The sequence below is a fragment of the Dipodomys merriami genome, unplaced genomic scaffold, assembly GCF_024711535.1.
Source record: "Dipodomys merriami isolate MVZ:Mamm:240054 unplaced genomic scaffold, mDipMer1.0.p SCAF_20, whole genome shotgun sequence".
Classification (NCBI taxonomy): domain Eukaryota; kingdom Metazoa; phylum Chordata; class Mammalia; order Rodentia; family Heteromyidae; genus Dipodomys; species Dipodomys merriami.
The window spans coordinates 21,225,565-21,250,761 of NW_027203382.1; the positions used below are offsets into that span (position 1 = coordinate 21,225,565).

General features: G+C 40.0%; 1 protein-coding gene across 4 annotated transcripts; it reads right to left on the reverse strand.

Moving 5' to 3' along the window:
- Positions 1-2,741: 2,741 nt before the first annotated feature.
- LOC138832923 (protein FAM151B) lies at positions 2,742-21,714 on the reverse strand. Of its 4 annotated transcripts, none has more exons than XM_070031180.1 (7): positions 21,585-21,714; positions 17,844-17,969; positions 16,530-16,695; positions 13,555-13,772; positions 12,015-12,119; positions 8,740-8,875; positions 2,742-3,225 (listed from the first exon to the last, which is right to left on the reverse strand). In XM_070031180.1, the coding sequence occupies exons 1-7, from the start codon at positions 21,607-21,609 to the stop codon at positions 3,066-3,068; spliced, it is 936 nt and encodes a 311-aa protein (XP_069887281.1). In that variant the 5' UTR covers positions 21,610-21,714; the 3' UTR covers positions 2,742-3,065. The 4 variants fall into 4 exon arrangements, with proteins under 4 accessions (XP_069887281.1, XP_069887280.1, XP_069887283.1 ...); XM_070031179.1 differs by lacking the exon at positions 21,585-21,714 and adding an exon at positions 21,250-21,549; XM_070031182.1 differs by lacking the exon at positions 12,015-12,119.
- Positions 21,715-25,197: the final 3,483 nt, after the last annotated feature.

A 25,197-nucleotide genomic window follows, 5' to 3' on the forward strand; every position in this document is an offset into this window, starting at 1 on the left:
GTGCTACATTTGTTAAAGCTAGGAAAAACTCAATACTATTTTTTTAACTTGCTAGCAAACCTAAGAATATTTTCAGTGCCATGATTGTTGGAATTTGGTTCTAAGGCCATTCTATGGGACTTTACACTCCATTAAGTGAAATATATGTTAATGTGCCAAAGCTGAATCACAGATGCTTATAACAGAATCATGTGTGTGTATGTTTAATCTGGTCTTATGTTAAATTATAATATCATGTAACAATAGGATTTAACTTTAGTGAAACTTCATTAACTTTTATAAGTAACATTTTTAGTTACTGGAGACCAAGATTTCCAAGAACATAGATAATAGTGATCCATGGCAGGAGTCATTTAGAGATGGCTTTATTTATATATTAATACTTCTAGATGCTGCAGGTTGAAAAGAAAGTTTGCTATGGTTTGAAAAATTGGAATGTCCCCACAAGACCAGGAGGATGCTTGGTCTCCAGCAAGTGGCACTGTTTTGGGAGGTTCTGGAGACTTTAGGAGATGGGATCAAGCTGGAAGAAATCAGCCACTTGGAGGGGTGAGTTTATGGGGCATCTTGTCCCTGGTCCCTTTCCCCTTAAATTCCCCCTTCTGTATCCTGTATTTAGTGAGGTGAAGAAGTTCATCCATCCCCAGCTTCTCTTGATTATTCTACCCAAAACCATGGAGCTAATCAACTATGGACAGAACCCTCTGAAACCATGAGCCAAAATAAATTCTTCTGTTTTTGTCAGGTATTTTTGTCCAGTCACAAAAAGTAAATAACATATTGTTGAAAATAGGCTTTGGGATTTCAGGATTTCAAGAGCTATAACTCTACCTTTGTATTCATGTTCGTGAAGAAGGGAGCAACTACTAGCTTTGATCTACAACACCAACTATAGTGAGCACAACTCAGTCACCAGGGTTAGTGGGCTGGGTGCTACCAGAGAGCAGAGGGAGAAGAAAGGGAGCCCTCCTTGAGAGCCACATGCTGCATGCTTTCTTTCCACTCTGATCATGGTGCTGTGTGGGTGGTCCTAATATATAAGATTAGCAAATAGTTGAAATATGTAGTAAAAGAGAAGTAACTGCATTTTGTGGAGGAGTAAGGATAGTTGATTTTGAAGAAACTGGCAGGATTAAATATAAAATAGAACATCTTTCTTAATAGTAGTAGGTTAAGTCCAATGTCAGATAGATGGCTTTATCTTTGTTAGTTGGTGTAGGGTAGCAATATCAACGAACCAGTGGGGGGAAATAAAGCCATGCCTAACCTCTTTCTCATCCTGTTTGGGCTCAGTGACTTTATCTGGCCTGCTGTCATCCAAGCTAAGAATCCTAGATCCCTCCCCCCCTCTTGCATACTCATTTGTCTTGTTTTGAAACTCCTACAAGACTTCCTTTTTAATTTCCCTCTCTGCTTCTTTATCTCCTTTTGTTACCATACTACTTAAAGGTTTTCTTCTTTCATTTTAAGAAGTCCTACTCTTTTGATTGGTTTCTGTCTTCTTCCTGACTTTGTAACCCATTGTTACACTTTGCTGATGGTTAACCTTTTCTCCTCAAAATAGTGCCATGGCTCCCACTGACTAAGAGGAAAGGTATGAATTTAGTGTGGAAATCTATCCCTTGCTTCATAGTTTGGCACCTCATATTTTGTTTTGACCATGTCAAGACAAAGGCTCTTTCCCACCTAGCTGGTGTACCTTTTCTGCCTGCAAGGCTACTCCCCACAAGTATACCTGATGGATTTGATTCACTTTCCATAGTTCAAGGGTTCCCTTCCGGCTTACCACCACCTGTGTGAGGATTAGTAGGGATAAAGATTGCTTTTCCCATGGGGCTGGGAAGGTGGCTCAGTGGGTAGAGTGCTTGCCTTGCATGCCTGAGGCCCTGGGTTTGATTCCTCAGCACCACATAAGCAAAAAGAAAAAAAGCTGGAAGTGGCACTGTGGCTCAAGTGGTAGAGCGCTAGCCTTGAGCTGAAGAGTTGAGTGACAGTGCCCAGGCCCAGAGTTCAGGCCCCACAACCGGACCCCCCCCCAAAAAAAGATTGCTTTTCCCCCTGAATAATCATTCAAATTTGCTACTCAACAGAATAAATTTCGTAATTGTTGATGTTCCTAAGAAAAGTTTACAAGTGTACCTTTAAACCTTAACCTAAGTAACATTAGACTCAGAGATATCTCAACATAAAACAATTTTTCTTTTCTCTTTTTTTATGTGTATGTGCTGGTATTAGACTTGAATTCAAGGCCTCACCTCTCATTCAACTTTTTACTCATTGTTGGCACTCTACCACTTGTGCCACAACTCCAGTTCCAGATATCTGATTTCCAAAAATCTTGTAGGTTTGCCTGAGTTTCCAGCGGACTCTTGAGTAGATAGGATTATAGGTGTAAGTCATCAGTGCACAAGATTTTTTAAACATAACATTTAAAAAATAGCCAAGTGCTGGTGGGTCACACCTGTAATCCTAGCTATTCAGGAGGCTGAAATCTAAGGATCACAGTTGGAAGTCAGCCTGGGCCAAAAGGTCCATGTGACTCATATCTCCAATAAATGATTAAAAGCTAGAAGTGGGGTTGTGGTTCAAATGATAGAATGCTAGCCTTGAGCAAAAGAAGCTCAGGGAGGAACCCAGGCCCAGAGTTCAAGCCTTGGGACCAGCGAAAACAAACAAACAAAAAACTATTTAGGGTTAAAGAATAGAGGGTAAAAAAAAAAAAAAGAATAGAGGGTCAAATATCACCAAATTGCAATTTATTTATTCCGGTCTCTTCACAAAATTAATGCATGGTCATTAGGAGAAAACTCATAGAGGTTTTGTTGTTGTTGTTCTTTTAAGACAAACCTTCACTATATAGCCATCTGCCCCAGCCTTCCAAATGCTGGAATTACAAACATGCAACATTATACCCAAGTTAAGTATTTTTACTGTAACTAAAAAAAATGATTTTATGGCAGCTGTTAAAATACTAAAATGTAATTGTCCCTTTCACCTTTGTCAAATAACTGCAAAAATAAAGCACAGATGGATATGATAACAGGAAGTAATGTAGACAAATTTTCTCAGAAATTAACTTTGATTCCAATGGCTTGTTTAAATTCTTGATTTTGTGGTTCCAAAATGTCATAGAAAACTTGATTTTTATTAAAGTGTTCTCTAATGTAAAGCAAATCTTCAATGGGATAGTTATCAGTTTTTCCAGTCCAAATAGTCAGGCTGTACCTGTATTAAAATAAGAGAACTATGTAGTTAAAAGCCTTTTTTTTTTTGGTAAGAAACAATGGCAAGTGATTCTACTAAGTCTAAAAATACATATTTGTTTCTATACCAAACATACACAAACTTAAGTTAATTAGCAATAGTATAACTATACTTTCCTGTTTCATTCCTTCATCAACAACAAAGAGACTAGAGATTTAAAAAATTTAACACCGGTGTTTGTCAAAATTGCATAACAACTATATTTGAATTACAGAAATACTACATGGCTTTTATTTTTTTGTTGTTTGGGTTTTTAAACTGCATATATATATATATATATATATATATATATATATATATATATATATATATATATATATATATATATGAAAAGCCAAATATACATATACATATATATACACAGATATATACATATATACATGTGTATGTATATGTGTGTGTGTGTGTGTGTGTGTGTGTATGTGTGTGTGTGTGTGTGTGTGTGTGTGTGTATATCTTTTCTGTTTGGGTACTGGGGACTGAATCCAGGACATTGCACTTGCTAGGCAAGTGCTTTGCCACTGAGCTATATCCCAGTCCTTATATGGCTTTTAGAAACTCAGACTAGTAACACAAAAAATAAATAAATAAATAAAAATATGTCAAATTTTGGAAAAAGGAACTGAAGGGACTGTGTTACCTAATGTCAAAATTACAGCTGTTAAGCTAGGCACTGGTGGCTCATGCCCGTAATCCTAGCTACTCAAGAGGCTGAGATCTGCGGACTGCAGTTCAAAGCCACACTGGGCAGGAAAGTCCATGAGACTCTTATCTCCAATTAACCACCAGAAAACCGGAAGTGGTGCTGTGGCTCAAGTGGTAGACACTCACTTTGAGCTGAAGAGCTCAGGGACAATGCCCAGGTTCAAAGTTCAAGCCTCAGGACTGATTTAAAAAAAAAAAAAAAAGATTAAAAAAATACAGCTGTTACTGGGCCCAATTGGCTCACACCTATAATCCTAGCTACTCTGGAGGCTGAGATCTGAGGATTGCAGTTAGAAACCAACCCAGGAAAGCAAGTCTGTGGACTCTTATCTCCAATTAACAATCAATAAGCTGGAAGTAGAGTTGAGGCTCAAGTGCTACAGCACTAGCCTTGAGCAAAAGAGCTCAGGGACAGTGCTCAGGCCAAGTTCAAGCTCCAGGAGGCACATACACAAAAAAATGAGAGCTGTAACCTGGGTTTATTCAGTAGTCTGTAGGAGGGGAAAGCATTAACAGCAGAATGTGAAGGGACCAGAATATCACTACCATTGTCAACATCCATAGTCACTTATGATGGCCCTGCTATCTCTTTGGGAGATTTTTGTATGAGATGATAACACATCAAGGGATGTTATTAAGAATATTAGAAAGAATAAATTTACAACCATTTCTGAAGTTAAAGAACAATAACATAGGGCTGGGAAGGTGGCTCAGTGGTAGAGCGCTTGCCTTGCATGATTGAGGCCCTGGGTTTGATTCCTCAGCACCACATAAGAAAAAAGCCGGAAGTGGCACTGTGGCTCAAGTGGTAGAGCGCTAGCCTTGAGCTGAAGAGCTGAGGGACAGCGCCCAGGCCCAGAGTTCAGGCCCCACGACCAGACCCCCCCCAAAAAAAAGAACAATAACATATGCAACATTTTATGGATTTACGAATACTGTAATCAAAATGTCATTTCTACCCTATATTCATTTCTTAGCCAGGTCCTGGTGGCTCACACCTGTAATCTCAGCTACAAAGCCAGCCAGGCAGGAAAATACATGAGATTCTTATCTCCAATTAACTACTAAAAAGCCAGCAGTGGAGCTGTGGCTCAAGTGGCGGAGTCTTAGACTTGAGCAAAAGAGCTTCAGGGACAGCACCCAGGCCCTGAGTTCAAGCCCCAGGACTAGTAAAACAACAACAACAACAACAATAATAATAATTTCTTTCAGTCATATGGTTACATTAGAGTCTATGGAAAAGCAAAGCCCTAAGTAGTTTCATATTTATTTTCCCCATAAATTTGTCATAATTTGGAGGAAGGGAGGAGGTAATCCCCAAAGCATTTCTTCTACTACCCATAAGAAATAGCTGTGTAATTGGGCATATGGTCTTGTTACACTGACATGTTCCTGCCCTCATGAACAGTTACACCATTTTCGATATATAACAAAGGAAAGTACTTTGGATTTTGCCACAGCAGTATTATATGACAAACCAGAAATAATTTTAAACTACCACACAGATCATAGAGGAAAGGAAAAGTGAAAATTCTCTTTGAAGCCTATATTTCATGCTAGAATGGAATCTATTAATTTATCTGGGCACCATGGTGACAAGACTTATAAAAAGACACAGATATGATCATCGTGGTTAAAAGAAGAGCTTTCCAGTGTTAGCTTGCCTCATTTCATATTCCCCCCCCCACTGAACTTAAATAAAAATGAAAAAACAAAATTGCTAAAGAGTATCTTAAATTATGTTCATTCAAATAAATTATCTACCTACATTTTAAAGCTTCTTACTGTCCAAAAAACATACATAAGTTATATAAATTATCATCAAGTATAAGTCAGTTAACCAAAACACAAAACAACACCTCAGGAGGTATCCCTGCTCCAGCACAACCTCTCTTCTCCCTCCCTTCTTCTGTCCTCTTACCTTAATAAGCTAGCTGTATACAATGGATATTTTGTTTTACAAGGAGGGAAAATAAGAATCTATATTTACATATCCACTTATATTTACAAAGAAGCTAATAACAGGTTAATAAGAAACTGACAACTGTTAGCTGGGCACCGGTGGCTCATGCCTGCAATCCTAGCTACTCAGGAGACTGAGATCTGAGGATAATGGTTCAAAGCCAGCCTGGGCAGGAAAGGCTGTGAGACTCTTATCTCCAATAAACCACTAGAAAACAGGAAGTGGTGCTGTAGCTCAAGTGGTAAAGCGCTCGCCTTGAGCTGAAGAGCGCAGGGACAGCGCCCAAGCCCAGAGTTCAAGCCCCACAACTGACCAAAAAATAAATAAATAAATAAAATAACAAGAAACTGACAACTGTGGTTAGCAAGATTGGTCAGGAAGATGGAAGAAAGGATTTTTCACAGCATGATCCTTTATTCTTTTGGGTTTTGGAACCAATTTCTTATTTAAATAACAGTATATGTAACTGTGTGACAGAAACTGGCAGCTTTGTTCAATATCCATTCTCCTTTTTACTTAATAAACCTCTGAATTCTTTTCTAGACATAAATGTCATACAAAATAGAAACTACATTCCCCAACTCTACATGAAGCTAGATGTGGGCACAACTGTCATCTTCAATGAGTTACGCGAGCACACATTATAGTTTTCAGCTCTCATCCTCCTAGAGAAACATTGATTTTGGGCAATGACCCATGGAAAAAAGTATTAAGGAGACACTGGAGAAGGGTGAAAAAGAACAGTTTCACCTTATCCACACCCCATTCTCCCAGTGTAATTCAGTTAGGGTCCAAAGAGACCTCCTTGCCATCTGATTTTTCCCATGTGGGAAAGTAGAAACATAATGAATTCTCAGTTTCCCTAAACTTGTGGGATGATGGTCAAGAAATCTGATTCATATTCAGCTTACCCAGGATACTGAGGGAATCTGATCAAGCCTGAGGGCAACTAGGAGGAAGAAGAGGTGAGGGCTCAAAGCAATAAATCCATGGAACTCAATGAAGTGGGGGAGTTCCCGTTAATCATGTCACAGACTTCCAAGATCTCTGCTTACAAGCCTTGGAGGATGGATACCTGTGGATGCTCTACAGGCCCATGATTACAACCAGTACTCTGTGACGCCCTCGTCCATGGCATCCTCACAAATGGCACACTCAAGCCTCTGCAGATCATGCATGAGCACAAACAGCCAGATTGATTCTTCTGAATTTGGAAAATATGCTTCACTGCTTTAGAGCACTACAGGAAGGAAAATAAATAGGAGGTTTCCAGACTGGCTGTCCAAGCTTAAGAGAAAGCACAAAAGAAGAAATAAGATGGGTAAAGTATGTGCATCCAGAGAACAGTTATGGAAGAGCCACAGAATCTTGATACAGTTTGACTCGGGAAGGTCTTTCCATCTAAAATGCTCAGTAGAGTTGAAATTTGACAATATAACTCTATCAAAGGAACTCAGTAATTTCCTTCCTTCCTTCCTTCCTTCTTTCCTTCCTTCCTTCCTTATTTGCCTGCCTGCCTTCCTTCCTTCCTTTCTTCTTTCCTCCACCTTCTTCCCTTTCCCCTCCTCCACTTCTTCCTCCTCCTTCTCCTCTTCCTCCTGCTGCTACTGTTACTGCTATTCTTCTTACAGTTTTCTAAATTCAGGGTATCATACTGGCCTAACTTTGCTCAGCTAGTGGCTTTGTCACTTGAGCCACACTTCTTTGCTGGTTATTTTGGAGAGTATCATGGACTTTTCTACCTGGGTTGGCTTTGATCTCTGGCTCTCAACCTCCTGAGTAGGTAGGATTACAGGCATGAGCAACCAGTGCTCTGCTCACAATAATTCTGTTCTAAACAACCTAGAAGAAATGAAAAAACTATGATATATCTGTGAATGTAAAAACACTGTTCTAAAAGATGCTCAGGAAGCTATAAGAGAATGAAATCAGGAAATCAACATATGAACAAAATTAGAAATACAATAGAGGGGCTGGGAAGGTGGCTCAGTGGTAGAGCACTTGCCTTGCATGCATGAGGCCCTGGGTTCGATTCCTCAGCACCACATAAGCAAAAAGAAAAAATCAGAAGTGGTGCTGTGGCTCAAGTGGTAGAGCGCTAGCCTTGAGCTGAAGAGCTGGGGAACAGCGCCCAGGCCCAGAGTTCAGGCCCCACAACCGGACCCCCAAAAAAAAGAAAAAATAAAAAAAAGAAATACAATAGAGACAAATCATAAAATAAGAACCCAACAGAAATCCTGGAACTAAAGAATATAATGTCATGAAAAATACAACAATGAGCAACAGACTCAAGCAGAAAAAATACTCCATAAACTCAAAGAGTTTATGTGAAATTGTATACTTAGAAAAGAAAAAAAAGGGGATAAAAAACAAGGAAACATTGTGAACAAACTTTCGAGGATTAATACACCCAATATATGCAATATAGAGATCCATCCAAGAAGGAAAAGAGAAAGAAAAAAGGGAATTTTAATAAAACTTTGTATGAAAAAGATTTCTGAAATGAAATGAATTAAGAGAGAAACTAATTTATCCTCTTTTAACAGTTTGTGACTGTGTAATAATAAAGCAAGATGATAGCACTGAGGGAGCATCTATTTCATATACAACCTTTTGTATGAAACAGGTTAAAAGACTAGCTGTTAAGAGAAAGTCCACAGCGCTTCCATCTGCTGGGGAAATCTGTGCATATACACAACCTTTTCCATTTCCTTTTCTTCTCATACACACTGTCCTATGATTTTCAAGCTCAGTTGATTCTCACACATACTCACTTGCACACTTTACCTTGTTAAACTAATACATACCTGTTTGATTTCGTTAATAGCCAAAGTAACTGAGAACAGGACTGCCTGACTAATGCTGCCCTGACAGGGAATGTTACGGGCTGATTGAGTCCACTGCATATATATTCCATCTCTTTCACCATTGTCCAACTGTACCCTGAAATGAAAGAGAAAAAAAATGAAGATTTCTAATTAAAATCTTAGAAGTCAATTAAATAAAAAATCAATTAGCTCAAATAGATAAATCTATTGTAAATTTACAGGTAAATGAATAATTTATAAGTTTTTCCATTTGGAGTCAGAGTAAATTGAAATATCACAATACAAGTGAACATTTTTTTAATTGTGTGGTAGGATAGAGGTACCTAGGGTCTTACTCAAGGCAAACAAATTACCTAACTCCAAGTCATATCTCCAACCCAACCAAATAAGGTTTTAGGTTTTAAATTTAAGAGACAGGGTTCTTAATATGTAGCTCAAATAGCCTCAAACTTGTGATTTTTCTGTGAAGAATCACACTCCCATACTTGGTTATCCAAGAAAATATCTGTAGTGGGAAATGTATATAAAAACCATATCGCCGGGCGCCAATGGCACACACCTGTAATCCTAGCTACTCAGGAAGCTGAGATCTGAGCATCAAGGTTCAAAGCCCACCTGAGCAGGAAGTCTGTGAGTCCTACCAGAAAACCAGGAGTGGCGCTGTGGCTCAAATGGTAGAGTGCTAGCCTTGAACTGAAGAGCTGAGGGACAATGCCTAGACCCAGAGTTCAAGCCCCACGACCGACAAAAATAACAAAAACAAAAAAAATAGCTGGGCGCCAATGGCTCACACCTGTAATGCTAGCTACACAGGAGGCTGAGATCTGAGGATTGTGGTTCAAAGGCTGCATGAGCAGGAAAGTCTGTGAGACTCTTATCTCCAATAAGCCACTAGTAAACCGGAAGTGGTGCTGTGGCTCAAGTGGTAGAGAGCTCGCCTTGAGCTGACAGCGCCTAAGCCCAGAGATTAAGCCCCACGACCAACAAAAATATAAATAAATAAATAAAAATACCACATTAATCTAGAGCACAACAACTTATAACATTAAAGAGGTTTTAAGGGCATAGAGGTGTAGCTCAATGATAGAACATGAGCTTAAAATATGTCAGGCTTGGGTTCAATCTCCAGCACAAAACAAAAAATAGAAAACAAAATCCAAGGAAGTTTTACTAATCTCTCAAGTAAAAAAAAGCATACTTGAAACAATTTTAATTTACTTCATCGCTAAGATCTTTTTCTTTTCTTTTTTTTTTTTTGGGGGTCCGGTCATGGGGCCTGAACTCTGGGCCTGGGCACTGTCCCTCAGCTCTTCAGCTCAAAGCTAGCGCTCTACCACTTGAGCCACAGCGCCACTTCTGGGTTTTTTCTTTTTGCTTATGTGGTGCTGAGGAATCGAACCCAGGGCCTCAGGCATGCAAGGCAAGCGCTCTACCACTGAGCCACCTTCCCAGCCCTAAGATCTTTTTCTTAAGTATATAGAGACAGAAAGAGAAGAAAAGAAAAGAAAAACCCACAAAGTCAGGCATCAATGGCGTATGTCTGTAATACTAGATACTCAAGAGGCAGCAATCTGAGGACCAAGGTTCAAAGCCAGCCTGGGAAGAAAAGTCTGAGAGACTCTATCTCCAAATAACTAGCAAAATGCTATGTGGGGGTGTGGTTCAAGCAGCAGAGCTCCAACAGGGAGTGAAAATGCCCAGTTCTAGTATCAGCACCAAAAATAAATAAATAACTTTTAATCTCTCAAACAAAAAAATATGATAGTATTTTTATTGAAAGATTCTAAGGTATGTGTCATCTCTTAGGTCATTCTGTATCATTAATATGCTCTATGAATGGAGATTTTTCTATTTGTGTTAGTTAACTTTTCCAAGAAAAAGTGATTACTAGGTATTTATTAGCTGTTTAAGTGATAACTGACTTCAATTCAATTTTCTTTGTGGCTAGTCCAAATCACTTACAGATTTTATGTATAGTAGAAGTAGAAGTAAAACTGACTTTATAAATCTTGTTGGGATATTCTAGAAAATGCACTGGTTGTGTATAAATAGCATCTAAAACTGTTTCATTTTGTATCGCCCTAATCTCTACCAAAAGTGGGTTGTAAAAAGTCTTGGAAGGAGTTAGAACAGCAAAAATCAAGAACTCTAACAACAACAGATGCTGGAGGGGATGTGGACAGAAAGGAACCTTACTTCATTGTTGGTGGGAATGTAAACTTGTTCAACCACTTTGGAAAGCAGTATGGAGGTTCCTCAAAAGACTTCACATAGAACTCCCCTATGACCCAGCAATCCCACTTTTGGGCATTTACCCTAATATTTACAAAAAAGACCACACTAAAGCTACCAGCACAACTATGTTTATTGCAGCATTATTTACCATAGCTAAGATATGAAACCAACCCAGATGCCCCTCAGTAGATGAATGGATCAAGAAAATGTGGTATATATACACAATGGAATTCTATGCCTCCATCAGAAAGAATGGCATTGCCCCATTTGTTAGGAAATGGAAAGGCTTGGAAAAAATTATATTAAGTGAAGTAAGCCAGGCCCAAAGAAACATAGGTCCCATGGTTTCCCTTATTTGCAATATCTAGTATAGGTATGAGTCAAGCGGAAAAGGTCAGATAATGTGATGTTAGGAAAACGAATCCTTAAATATGTATTTTAATGTTTTCATTTCTTTCATGCATGTGTTTCTAACACATTTATAAGATTATTTCTTTGTTGCTTTGTATGTCCCTCCCCCACAGTGTAACCCCCGCTTTCACTATATTTGATGTCAGTATAACATGTGGAGGAGATGGGGACAAACAAGTCGTTTAAGGATTCAGGTAGACCTGTTGCAACAATGAGAAGTACAAAATGTCATGTCAAAACCAGCTTTACAATGTCGGTGGGGGGGGAGGGGGGTATGATTGAGTGGGGGGGAGGGGGGAGGCTGGGAAGGGAGGTGAAGGGTAAACCAAAGGAGGAGGCTGCAATGCTTGGTAAGAAATGTACTCATTATCCTGCCCATGTAATTGTAACCCCTCTGTACAGTATGTTCTCAAAAAAAAAAAAAAGTCTTGGAAGGTAAAGGAGGATTTGCAGAAATCCTCAGTGAATATCTCAATTTAGTAGGTAAATTTCTGGTAAATAAAAAGGAAATGTTTTTTTCTTTAAGTTTTCAAAATTACAGAATACTAGAATACTAGAAGAAGTGATCGCTAACAGAAACTATACTATGGTTAGAAAGCTATACATACCCTTTTTAACAATCTTTAGCATAAGAAGTAGAACAGGATAAAGCACAGTGATGGAAAAGAACTTGAGCACACTCTGGTTCCAGACATGGTTTACTAGGTGCAAACCTGGGGGAGAGCCCTTGTTAGACTACATAGGGACAAGATAGAGTTTATAATCACAAGAGAGGTACTAAATACTTTTCAGTTTATTTTCTTCAAGCATTTTTTAAAATTTTATTTTACTGTAAGGTGATGTACAGAGGGGTTACAGTTATGTAAGTAAGTACATTTCTTTTCAAACAGTGCTACTCTTCAGCATTTTAAATTACGTATTACCTCAATGAAAATAATAAAAACCTAAATGATTAGAAATTTTTAATTGAGTTAGGATAGTTTTTTTTCTCTCAATTGTATCAATTATTGGCTAAGAAAGTCACAATCTGTGTCATTACCCACTAGGTGGCAGTTACTCGAACCTCATGCTGAACATGAAGCCGTTATATCTGGACCTGAGGAAACAACTCAGTAATAGGGCAATAAATTCAATCCTCAGCACCCCCATACACACATAATGATAATACAAAGCAATAGCCAATTAATTTAAAAATGACTAGCTCACATCAATAATCCTACCTACACAGAAAGCTGAGATCTGAGGATCACAGCTCAGATAGGAATGTCTGAAAGACTCTTATCTCCACTTAACCACCAAAATGCCAGAGGTAGAAATGTGGCTTAAGTGGTAGAGCTCTGGCCTTGAACACAAAAGCTCAGGGACAGGACCCAGGCCCTCAAGCAGAAAAAAAAGAGTGCGCTGAAGCCCATAGATAAAACCTGTGTAGATTCCAAATGCTATCTACTTTATTACTTTTACCATGTGAACTAATGTTCTAGGGCACTGAGTTGTTTACTGGCTGTTTAACCTAGACATCACTGCCTAAGGATTTGCAAAGAAAATACAAACATGAGCCAAGGGAGTGTAATAAGAAGCCGATCATGTCTACCTGTAGCAGGATGCGAATGCAAAGAACAAATCTAGCCCCAGAAGTGTCTCTGGGCTTCCCAATGTCTTGTCCAATCAAAGAAACGTAAGGAGGTGCCTCTAATATCTAAAGGGCAGAACTTTTGCTCTTCAATTACTCTTACTTCTGAAAAGTTTTTGCATCCATTATCTAAAATATAGAGTCTGCTTCACAGTGTAATTGGGGGAGAGGGTGAAGAAGGCACTAAAATGGTTCAACGGTTCAACAACAACACAAGAGCAACTCAGGACTTGTTCAAAATATGTAAAGAGGCAACTTCACTTCAGTAAATCTAGACTTTTCAACCAAGTATTTCCATTTGGTGATAGATGAAGAGAGTGAAACCAATGAGCACAGTGCCATTGTGAAAGAAGGGTCAAACCCATACATGAAGGGTCAGGACTTTCTCAGCACTAGACTCTTAGATTTTGTTGGAAGGGGTTTGTTTTTTTTATTGGCTTTGTATTAAAGGTACTATTTTTATAACTGGAGGATATTTTAATTTGACTAACTTTAAACACATTAGAATGATCAATCACCTTCATTGACTTTTTCAGGATGCCAGCCTGTTGTCCAACCAAGGGAAAATGTCACATCTGGAAAGAAGGATGTCACGGTGTCTATAAATGGTTTCGCATCTACTACCTTGCTACTCCCATTTGGACCCGGAAGAATATCAGCATTAATCCACACAGGACACTTCAGGTATCTCTTCACCTTTTCCAGCAGCATCATGGATGGCTCCACAGCTGCCAGACTAAAAACAGTTGGCTGTTAACAAAACATTCTCACAGTAAAAGGGCTTTTAGACCACTGGTGTTGATGTTCTCAAATTCATGATAATAGCATAATACAAAAATATTTGACAAATAAAATCAAGGATCATAGCAGAGGAAAAAGCTAACCTACACTATATTTCAAAATATTGATTTCTACTTATTATTCATGAAAGGAATGCAAAAGTTCTACAGATCTATGAATAGTGCCATTACTTATAGACCCAGTAGAAGTTCGGAAGCTCCTCACTAGGCTAGTGTAAAACAGTTAGTAGCTCATCTGTGGTGGAAGACTAAGAATCATGAGGATGACTTCGGGAGAATGAGCAGCCCCCCTCATGGTCCTCCGCTTTTTCAAGACGGGACATGTCTAACAGGGCTTTTGTCCTTCTTTCTACTCCTTTTGTGTACCTTCCAAAGTCAAATCAACAATCCCATAAAGTACTACACTAAAACCAGAGAAGCCAGGCTCTAGTTCTTAGCTTCTCATTGTCACTCTGCTCCTATGTGGTATATTTCCTTCTTCTACTCTTCTGCTCCTGAAATGGAAGATTAATAAGCCCTAAATCTGGGCTTGTAAACTCCAAATAAGGTGTGTCATTTCTCATGTCAAGTCATATGGAACAGAGAAAATCCAGAATAGCCTGTAATCCTGAGCAAAAAGGGCAAAGCTGGAGGCATCACACTATCTGACTTCAAAGAGCATTATAAAGCTACAATGACCAAAATAGCACGCTTTCTTATGAATTTCATTTAGAAATTAGGATGAAAGAATAAAAATCATATTCAAAATTGTAATAAGTCACTTAAATTACTTATTATGGAAAAGTAATTCCTTGCCAAAACTCCAGATAAAAAATTTAAATACCACACATTAGCCAGGCATGGGTGGCTTACCTGTAAACCTAGCTACTCCAGAGGCTCAGATCTCAGGATTAAAGTTAAAAACCAGAGTGGGTAGGAAAGTCTGTGATACTCTTTATCTCCAACAAACCACTCCCCACCTCCCCAAAAAAATGAATATCAGAAGTTCAGAGGTGAAGTTGTGGCTGAAGTGGTAGAGCACTAGCCTTGAGCAAAAGAGCTCAAGGACAGCAGCCAGGTCCTGAATTCAAGCTTCAGAACTAAATTTTGATTAGAATATTATTTAGCTTCCTTCCCCTTACACTCTCCAGCCAGGTTGAAGCTCTCCATTACTAACCATACGACCTCCAGCAGCCTACCTGACCCCCTCTGCCTCCATTTCCCTATGTGGAAAAGGAGGATAACAACAATGACCTACATCCTGGGTTGTTAGGCAGATTAAATGAAAAACCCATGTGATGTTCTTAGAAGATGGTCTGACAAATAATACATGTTCTTACAGCTGTTTTGGTCATTCCCCTTCAAATAATAGGATTAATTTTTTTAATAGCCTGGCTCTTTTGTGGTAGCTGCTAGCATTTAAGAATAAACAAGCTAATCTGTGGGGAGCCAAAGGAAACATCCCAGGGAACAATTTAAGGGGAAACAGTAAACAAGAAAAATTGAGCTCTTAAAAAGGCAAGGAGGTCTAAAACTTGAAATTGCCAATTACTACTGATGAAATGCTCTACTTCATGGTGGAATAAATATTTCCAAAATCGTAGGATCTGGTGCTAGTTTAGTCAGCAAAGCTTAGCTATTGTCTTTGGTAGTAAGTTTCTTTGTCAATAAAACAGTTGAATCAGATGCCACTGGAAAATCTTCATAATTTTAAGCCAGTTCTTTAACTCACAAGTCCCCATCAATACGAACTGCTGTATACTCAAGATTCTGTATACCCTCATTCACCAACAACGAGGCTTACTGACACAGCTTGTCCTACAGCAAATGGCTGGACTACTTTACTAAATCTATAAGGATTCTAAATCCTTATTACTTTCTTGAGTTAATTCAAATTTAAAATATGATTCAGAGATGAGGTAGGTTTAGCATCAATTCTGAATTTCAATAGTGGCAGCCTTCATGAAGCTTATCGTGAGCTTTCCTGGTATTTCTTATAAATACAAGTTATAAATAATTTTCATTTATGAGTAAGGAAATGACATTTAGTCACACTTCACTATCAATACTTCCAAAACAATATTTTAAAGAACACTTTAGTTACTGAAAAACTCTACATAATTCTATTTACAAATATAATAAATCATATAATAAATCATATTAACTGCTTCAATAATGTTCTCCCAACTCTCCCCCTCACAGATTGCTTTTCAACAAAAGAAGCATTTTTTGGGGGGGATCCAGTCGTGGGGCTTGACCTCTGGGCCTGGGCGCTGTCCCTCAGCTCTTCAGCTCAAGGCTAGTGCTCTACCACTTGAACCACAGCGCCACTTCCAGCTTTTTTCTTTTATGCTTATGTGGTGCTGAGGAATTGAACCCAGGGCTTCAGGCATGCAAGGCAAGCGCTCTACCACTGAGCCACCTTCCCAGCCCAAAAGAAGCATTTTTTTTTTTAAGTTACCACTCTGTTATCACACAGATCACTTGTGACTAATTCCTTTATAAAAATTAATTGTAGCCTCTAAAGGTTCCAAGAAACAATCTTAGCATATATATCTCAGCGAGCATCAGGTCCATTCCTGGAACATATTAAAGCCTATAATTCAACTAGCAGTTTGAATTAAGTACAAAAATACACAGGCATGGGTATGTGTGACTATTAATTTTTTTCTCAAAGTTTTCTGAAACAACCAAACACATGTTTGTATAAATACCTCTTGAAATCCAGCTTGATGCCTTTATTGCTTTTCATAACCTCTGCCAGCCACTCCTGCAAAGTGTTATCACTACTTATTTCAGGAGGGTGGGCCATGATTGGCTGACCATGCTCTGACTCGTCGCCTGGAAGAAGGACATCAGCCTCTATCATGTGAGCACAGCCTGTCCGAATGGAAAACCTTCAGTTAGTGCTAATAAAACAACAAGCAGAAACACAGGAAATGCCATGCCCTGTACATAATGAGGAATGGAAAAGGAAGGAAAGAAAGCTAATGGTGAGGAATGACTACATGCCAGGTACTATACTAAGCCCTATATGTTGTCCTTACTTTTTTTCAGATGAATTAACAGGTGCCCAGAAGCTAAACACTGCCTAAGTTACAGAGTGCATAAACTGTTGTCAGACTTATGTACATGTTCCAGTACTGAGCAAAATGAGTATGTGAGGGTAGACTTACTAAGATTTGCGGAAGTCTTCTGGAAATAATGAATCATTATTTTTTCTTCTCAACTCTCAAATTTGAAGCTGTAGTTATGTATTACTTATGGCTGAAGTGTATATTGAAAACTCATATCTCTGTTTATAAGCACATATTCTTTGACAATAGGATTTCTAGCTCCAGCTGAGCTCCCCATTGACTGCAGCTCTATAAAGACTCTGGTCTACATCTACACCACCTGCAAAGGAACCAGTCAGTTGACCCACACTATCATGAGACATAGTACACAATGCTATTTTAAGTTGTAAGTTTGAGATATATAAACAGAAGGAAACATCTGGAAGTCAAGTGTTGCCCTCACAAAAAAATAGGAACAATGCATCATTGGCTTTGAAACCTAGTGAGGGCTACAAAGGCAAGGAAAGAGCTAGTCATGGAAGTGGGAAGAGCAGTGTGGAAACTCTTATTTGAAGTATGAGAATATACAACTTGTTTTATGCAGCAGTAAAACCTGGCAACACTGTCATCTGTAGCAACTAGGAGAAGACAGTCTTCTCCCAGATGAATTTGTGGACTTAAGAGAAGGAGGTATCCAGGGGAAAGCTGAAAGTGCGAAGACTTCTTTTAACTATAGTACATAATAAGAAAGGAGTAAGCTAAATAATTAACTCTTCAGAATTTCAGAAGCATAGGAAGGTGATAACAGGTGAACTTGGAGAAACAGGTCAGCTTGTACAAGGGCTTTTTGGCTACTGAGGTGGTTTGAAGATTCCAGTAACAGCCTCTGAGAAATAAAACAGCTAACTTAGTAGACAGGGATGAAATTATTACTTGTGTTAGCTCCAAGATAAGTGAAAGCAAGCAACTTACTTCTCAAGGCCTCATACATTTGTGCCTTGTGATTAGCAGCATGATACCAGACAATCTCAGCGCCATCTTCTGTTGTAATCTGGTTATTTCTCAGAAAATATTCCAGTACATTTTCACTCCATGATCCTAAAATAACAGGATTTATTTACATGAGAAAGACTGGTACTTTCAATGGAGCAAAAAATTTTGAAGCAAAATTAAACAAATGTAGGCATGATGTGGTGAGACGTATATTGATAGATAAAAGGTTACTATATGAGGCAAATTAACATTCTATATGTATTACAATTTATTACCCATAATCCTCTTGTTATATGTTAGATCTACAGATGTGTTTGACAGATTTGCCACTTTATATCCTCTGACATATATTCTCCACACATATCCAACTAAAGTTTTGTTCTCTATTTCTGTATACTTGAATTCTCTTTTAAATTCTCTATATAACATCACACAGTATTTCCTTCTTTCCTGTGTAGCTCTTTCACTTAGACTAACAGTTCCCTCAAGGCTCATGCACTTGTGGCTATTAATAAGAGTCATTTTTGGGATGAATAATATTCTTCTTTGTGTGTATCTGTGTGTGTGTGGACAACACATCTTTACTTAAAAATCGGCCATCAGATAACTAGCTTGTTTCCATACATTGGCTATTATGAATAATGCTCTTGAGATATCTTTACAAGGTAGTGATTTTATTTCCTTTGAGTCTATGCCTACAGGAAGGATTGCTGGGCTAAAACAGTATGTCTCTAATAAAAAGGAATAGAAGATGGTAAGGGATATTAACAAAGTAGTTATACTGGGAAAAATACAAACACTTGAAGACAACATATATTATGATGCTGCAAGTATATAATAAATATAAAGATATCATATGTTACATAATGTAATAATCAGTAGATATTCAAGATGGTCTGAACATCTGAAGCATAAAAAAGGATGCAGGAAGAAAATTAAAATGGCAAGAAATAGATCTTCAAGGGTTGAAACTTCAGAAATTTCACATCATATCCCAGACCTATAAATAAAAATAAGAATATAAAGCCAAAGTTATGCTTGAAACTTGTTAGTTTTGTACAATTTGTTTCCTCCATCTGAAGTTCCAATGAACATTCTGCTGCATATTCTCTTCAGATTATGACTCTTGGAAATATTCATGAGTGGTTAAGTGAACTCTTGAGATAGTATTTATAGACTTATATAGCATGTAGAAATGTAGTTAATTCTATCTGTCAACTACTTAAAATACACCATATTTTCATCATCTCTCTAACTCTGCTTATTTATTCAACCATTTATTAATTGCCTTCCAAGTGACTTCAAGTATCTCATGCATAAGATTATGCCCTTCATTAACTGTTAAACAACAGATATTAGAAACTGCCAATGAAATATTGTGCAAAGCAGTATTTGATTGGAGAAGAGAGGGGCAAATAAAGACAACTTCTAACCAATACACATGGGATGTAGCAACCACTCTGAATAAAGAGTTGGCTGGGGACCCCATTGTCCCCAAGCATTCACCTCAGACACTGGCCCTATTCAGCACATCAAACAGTCATGGCCTTACAAACTTAAATGGCAATTTATGGCCAACATGTCCAATAAGAAAATAATGAAATCACAGTATTCACTGTGATACACTAAATGGAGCCAGCTGTGGTGGTATACACCTTACACCCAGCCCTCAGAATTTGGCACCAGAGGATTGTAATTTTGAGGCCTGCCTGGGCTACAAAGCAAGGCCCCATCACAAAAGGGAGAGAGAGATGGCACCAGTGGCTCATTCCTGTAAAGCTAGCTACTCAGGAGGCTGGGATCTGAGGATCGCAGTTTGAAGTCTGCCCAGGCAGGAAAAATCTGTGGGACTCTTACCTCCAAACCACCAAAAAGCCAGAAGCAGAGCTGTGGTTCAAGTAGCAGAGCACAAACCTTGAGCACAAAATATCAAGGTCCTTAGTTCAAGCCCTAGGACTGGCACCATAAAAGGGGGCAGGGAAGATGGCTGGAGAGGCTGAGAAAGGAGTAGGTATCAAATCCTAATGACTTAGGACTCTATATCTGTGCTGCACCTATTCATACCTCTCTGGGGGACTTATTTTCATGCTACCTTGACATTGGGTAGTTAAAACAGAAGTTTCTATCTTACAAAGTCTAAAATTAAGGTATGTATGTTTTCATAGGAAACTAGAAAAATCATGATCTTCCTACCTACATCTTCCATGTAGCTAAGATTATAGGTGGAAGCCACCATTCCCAGATCTACTAATTCTTTAAATAGGTGAATTGCTACATTGTATGTACTCAGCCATAACTATGTACAAGATGCTCCTTGCGTCTGAGAATAGACACATGTCCAGATGAACATATTATAAATTGGAAATACAAGAATACATTTAGAGGGGGAAAGGGGAGGGACAGTAAAAAAAAAAAAAAAAAGAATACATTTAGCCGGGCGCCAGTGGCTCACGCTTGTAATCCTAGCTACTCCGGAGGCTGAGATCTGAGGATTGCGGTTCAAAGCCAGCCCAGGCAGGAACGTCCGTGAGACTCTTATCTCCAATTAACCACAGAAAACAAAGTGGCGCTGTGGCTCAACTGGTAGAGAGCTCACCTTGAACTGAAGAGCTGAGGGACAGCACCCAGGCCTACAGTTTATGCCCAATAAGAATACATTTAATACCCAATGTCATAGCCTATTCTAGCCTACCTTAAGCATGCTCTGACACTTTAATTGACCTAAGCTTGGAATTAATCGGTTGATGGGAAGGAAGTTTTCATCATACATCCTAATGTGCCTTTTGTGTTTATTATGTGTTCAGAACACATTTTTATTTTTGTAGGATAAAAAAATTTAGGGCTGGGAAGGTGGCTCAGTGGTAGAGCGCTTGCCTCGCATGCATGAGGCCCTGGGTTCGAATCCTCAGTATCACATAAGCAGATAAAAGCTGGAAGTGGCTCTGTGTCTTCCGTGGTAGAGCGCTAGCCTTGATCTGAAGAGCTGAGGGGCAGCGCCCAGGCGGAGATCAGCCCCCATGACGGACACAAAGTTAAAAATAAAATAAAATCAGTCATTTGAAATTATGTCTATTTAAAAGCTCTTGTAGCACCGAGGATATGATTTTTCTTTTTAAAGATGCAGGGTACAAACATACTTCGGTCCTTACTTTCTTCAAAGCGAAGAACTTTAGAAAATGCTCATACGTCTGGGAACACAGCTACCCTGAAAAAGAAGTGTCACCAGGCCGGCTGATTTTGGGAGGAGTTGCAGGCCGCGGACTGCCTCCGACGGCAGAGGTCCGACCCCAGCGAAGGCCTGAGCACCTCGGTGGAGCCCGCAGCGAGCGCACGCGGCCGGCCCGGCGCCTCCAGGCTCCGCCTCCCACCGACCCCAGCGACCCACCGTGCCACCGATTACACAGGCGTCCCCGCCCTTCCATTTCAAGCGAGTCCTCCAAAGGCAACCATCTTGCCAGCGTCCCGCGCCCGCTAAATGCTCTTCCCTAAACCTCCTCCCGGAGCCAGCCTCCGCGCCGCGCGCCGGGCGCGGACGGGGTCCATCCCCAGCCACCGGGGCTCCGCGGGGACGGAGCGGCGCTCTTCCGCCGGGCGAATCCCCGACAGCGCCCACCCGGGTACTGAGGCCCGAAACGTGTCCCGGGGAGGCCGCCGCCCGGAAGCCCACGCCGCGGGCAACGGCGGAGACCGCCCGGAGCGACGTCAAGGAGAGAGGAGTACCTGGGCCCCCAGCCGATGTTGTCATGGTGACGGACGCCCGCCGTCCGCGCAGGCGCTTCACGGGAGGGGTGGAAATCTGACTCCACTACGGGCAGGCTGCAGGCCTGTGCCTCGCGGGCGCGCCTGTGAGGAGGAGTGCGCACGCGCAGAGCTTTGCGCACGCGCACAGCACCTGAAGTACCACCGGAGCTTCTAGCTTTGCCACCTTAGGGGAAGATGAAGTGGCTAGTGTGAAGAATGGGTTTCCAAAGTTGGGTATATTTTCTTTTTAATCCTACTCATACGCTAACGCCATGAAATCATCAGTGCTCCCAAGAATAGAGTGTTGCTGCATAAAAATACTGAACTTTGTTCTCTCTTCCTTAAATTTGAGGGCCTTAGTGGTACCAGAAGTCAAGGCAGCTTTGTATTCTTGAGATTTCAGGCAACACACCAAATCTAGAGCAAAACCTGAGTTTATTAAGAATTGTAAAGTTCAATGCCGGGCGCCGGTGGCTCATGCTACTCAGGAGGCTGAGATCTGAGGATCGCGGTTCAAAGCCAGCCCGGGCAGGAAAGTCCGTGAGACTCTTATCTCCAATAAAGCACTAGAAAATTGGAAGTGGGGCTGTGGTTCAAGCAGTAGAGCGCTTACCTTGATCTGAAGAGCGCAGGGACAGTGCTTCAAGCCCCACCACCGACCAAGAAAAAAAAAAAGTGAAGTTCATACAGAAAGGCACTGTCAGAAGTGACAATGGGTTGTCTCAAGAGAGGTTGAGTAGGACCATCACTTTTATATCTGGCCAACTTTTATCAAGGTTTCAGGAACCTGAAGGGTTAAGTTCTTCCCCAAGGCCAGCCCACAGGGAATGATTGACACATGGTTGTCAATGAATTCCACATCTCAAGAATCACCCTCTGACCCCCAACGCTGGTGGCTCACGCTTGTAATCCTATCTACTCAAGAGGCTGAGATCTAAGGGTTGTGGTTCAAAGCCAGCCTGGGAAGCAAAGTCCATGAGACTTATCTCCAATTAACCACCAGAAAACCAGAAGTGGAGCTGTGGCTCAAGTGGTAGAGCACTAGCCTTGAGGAGAAGAGCTCAGGAACAGTGCCCAGGCCCTGAATTCAAGAACCATGACGGACAGAAAAAAAAAAAGTCACCCTGTGCCTGTGATTACACGTGACCACCTAAGAAAAAATGGGGTGTGGTGGTGATTTAAAAGTAAAATGTGATTATGACATAGTCTTGGACAAAGAGGCCCACCTTAACCCAATTAGCACTTACTTTTCATTTGAGACCAGATGCAGGAGGATATAATGATGAGTAGCATTCAGAATTAATTTTGAAGATCATTGCAGCATTGAAAGTAAATCAGTTAGGACCCAAGACCCTTGGTCAGCATCTTGGCCTAGTAGGCTGAAATCAGACACAAAAGAGTGCTTCAAATATCTTGCCTCTAGCTCCTTATCCTAGCCTCTTCTAGTTTTGATAGCCTTCCTATGACCCTGGGGAGGGGGAGGGAGGGATTTGCAGAAAGAAACTGGTTAGGAATTAATAACTCATCAGGATATTGTAGGACACAACCAATAACGTGTCACCTTCCAAAAATACCTAAAGGGAAAACCAGAAGACAGCAATGGTGTAAGAACCCCTAACCTCAAAGCCACTGAGACAGTGACACACGCAAACACAGAGATATCTCCTGGGGAAGAGGATGGAAAGAGAGCAGAGGCCTTCAATTTATTTTTCTGAGTTAAGTTCTTCACACAATCTTCCCTCATCCTGCACAAGAACCTGAGAAGGCTCAGCAGCAGTGGTGGTGAAGGTACAATGTTGGCAGACAATGGCTACTACTGGAAGGAATAGTCACTGAGAGGCAACTCCAGTGACTGCTGCTCCTGAGCCAGAAGGGCTGTTTGGGCTCAGCTCATCACAAGCAACAACAGTATTTTTGTAATTTGCCATTTTTTGCATGAATTTCCAAATCTAAATTTAAAATTCAGAAACCATAAAGTGAATGCCTATGTATATGAGTTTTATTCTTTTTGGAATCTAGCAAAATGTTTTTTTCTGTGTTAGTAGATGCTGTATTCAAAAAAGGACTTGAATCCTACATGGAATTTTTTATGGAAAAGACTTAATTTTAGGCTATATGTCAGTGGCTGTGGCCTATAATCCTAGCTACTCAGGAAGCTGAGATCAGAGGATCGTGGGCCAAAGCCAGCCAGGGCAGGAAAGTCCATGAGATTTATCTACAATACACTACTCAGAACAAGCAGGAAATGGAGATGTGGCCCAACTGGTAGAATGCAAGCCTTGAGCAAAAGCTCAGGGACAGCACCCAGGCCCAGATTTCAAGCCCAAGGACTGGCAAAACAAAATTTTATGTTCCTGGAACCTGAAGGCATCAGGTTTGATGTATCTTAATGCAATGCATAAGATTATTTGTGTGACTTATGCAACTTTAAACTTGGCTTTTATTTTTGATAGGTTTCTCCTCATTCTAAAAGTGATAATAGGATCTCTTGTTAGATTAACCCCACTATGTGAGGCCTGAGCTGATTTTTGTTATCCTTTATATGGTTGTTACAATATAGCTCATGTTCACTTTTAATGTTGGACTGGACATTCCTTATTCTCTTAAAATCTTTGTTTTATGACGACTCTAATCATCTTCTGTTGTTTTCAGTGGGAGCATAGACCTAAATATCCAGGTAGGCAGTTTTCAGAAACAGAAGTTTTCCACAATTGCATCTTTGCTACTGCAGGGCAAATTAACTGCTAAATTCATTCTCTATACTTAGCACCTATGAATGGTGGCATGGAGTCCATAAATGAATTGTCTAATTTTGTCAAAACCATTAGCAATTTTTACTTAAAAGCTGCTCAAAATTAATATGTGTATTATAGAATATCAGTTGCTACATGTGACAAATGACCAAAATCTTAAGTTTAAAACATTTATTATCTTACAAAAGGTAATTGGTTATCTTCTTAGAGTGAGAAGCAGGGCCTCCTGAAGGTGTGCATGTGCTGTTGGTGGAAAGCTTCAGGTCCTCTATGTAGCTGCCTACACTTGGCAGCTAGCTAGTTTCCCTCAGTTATTTAGCCAAGAGAAGATGAGACAGAGGGGAAAGAAAGACAAATGGACTAAAGATGGACAGCGAAGTCTTATCATATACTCTTCTACCATATTCTACTGGTCACAAAGACCAAAACCAGTATGAGTAAGGGAACCACACAACAGTTCTGGTAATAGGCAGTGGAAATCACTGTAGAGGCAATCTGGGAGACTAAGATTTTATTAAAAAGATCTTTATTGCTGAGCACTGGTGGCTCACATCTTTAATCCTAGCAAGCTATTCAGAAGGCTGAGAGCTGAGGATGTTGGTTCAAAGCCAGCCCGGGCAGGAAAGTTTGAGCCATATCTCCAATAAATTACCAAAAAGCCAGAAGTGGAGCTGTGTTTTAAGTGGTAGAATGCTGGCCTTGAGCAAAAGAAGCTCAGGGACTGTGCCTAGGTCTGGATTTCAAGTCCCAGCACCAGGAAAAAAAAAAATCATTGCCAGGCACTGATGGTTCATGCCTGTAATTCTAGCTACTCAGGAAGCTGAGATCTAAGGATCACA

Coding starts and splice junctions, on each gene's coding strand:
- LOC138832923 (XM_070031179.1), bottom strand. CDS start 21,286: ATGGAAGGGCGGGGACGCCTGTGTAATCGGTGGCACG. Junction 17,970..21,249: donor CCTGTGTAATCGGTGGCACG/GTGGGTCGCTGG, acceptor CTGTTATTTTAG/GATCATGGAGTGAAAATGTA. Junction 13,773..16,529: donor ATCAAGCTGGATTTCAAGAG/GTATTTATACAA, acceptor AACTGTTTTTAG/TCTGGCAGCTGTGGAGCCAT.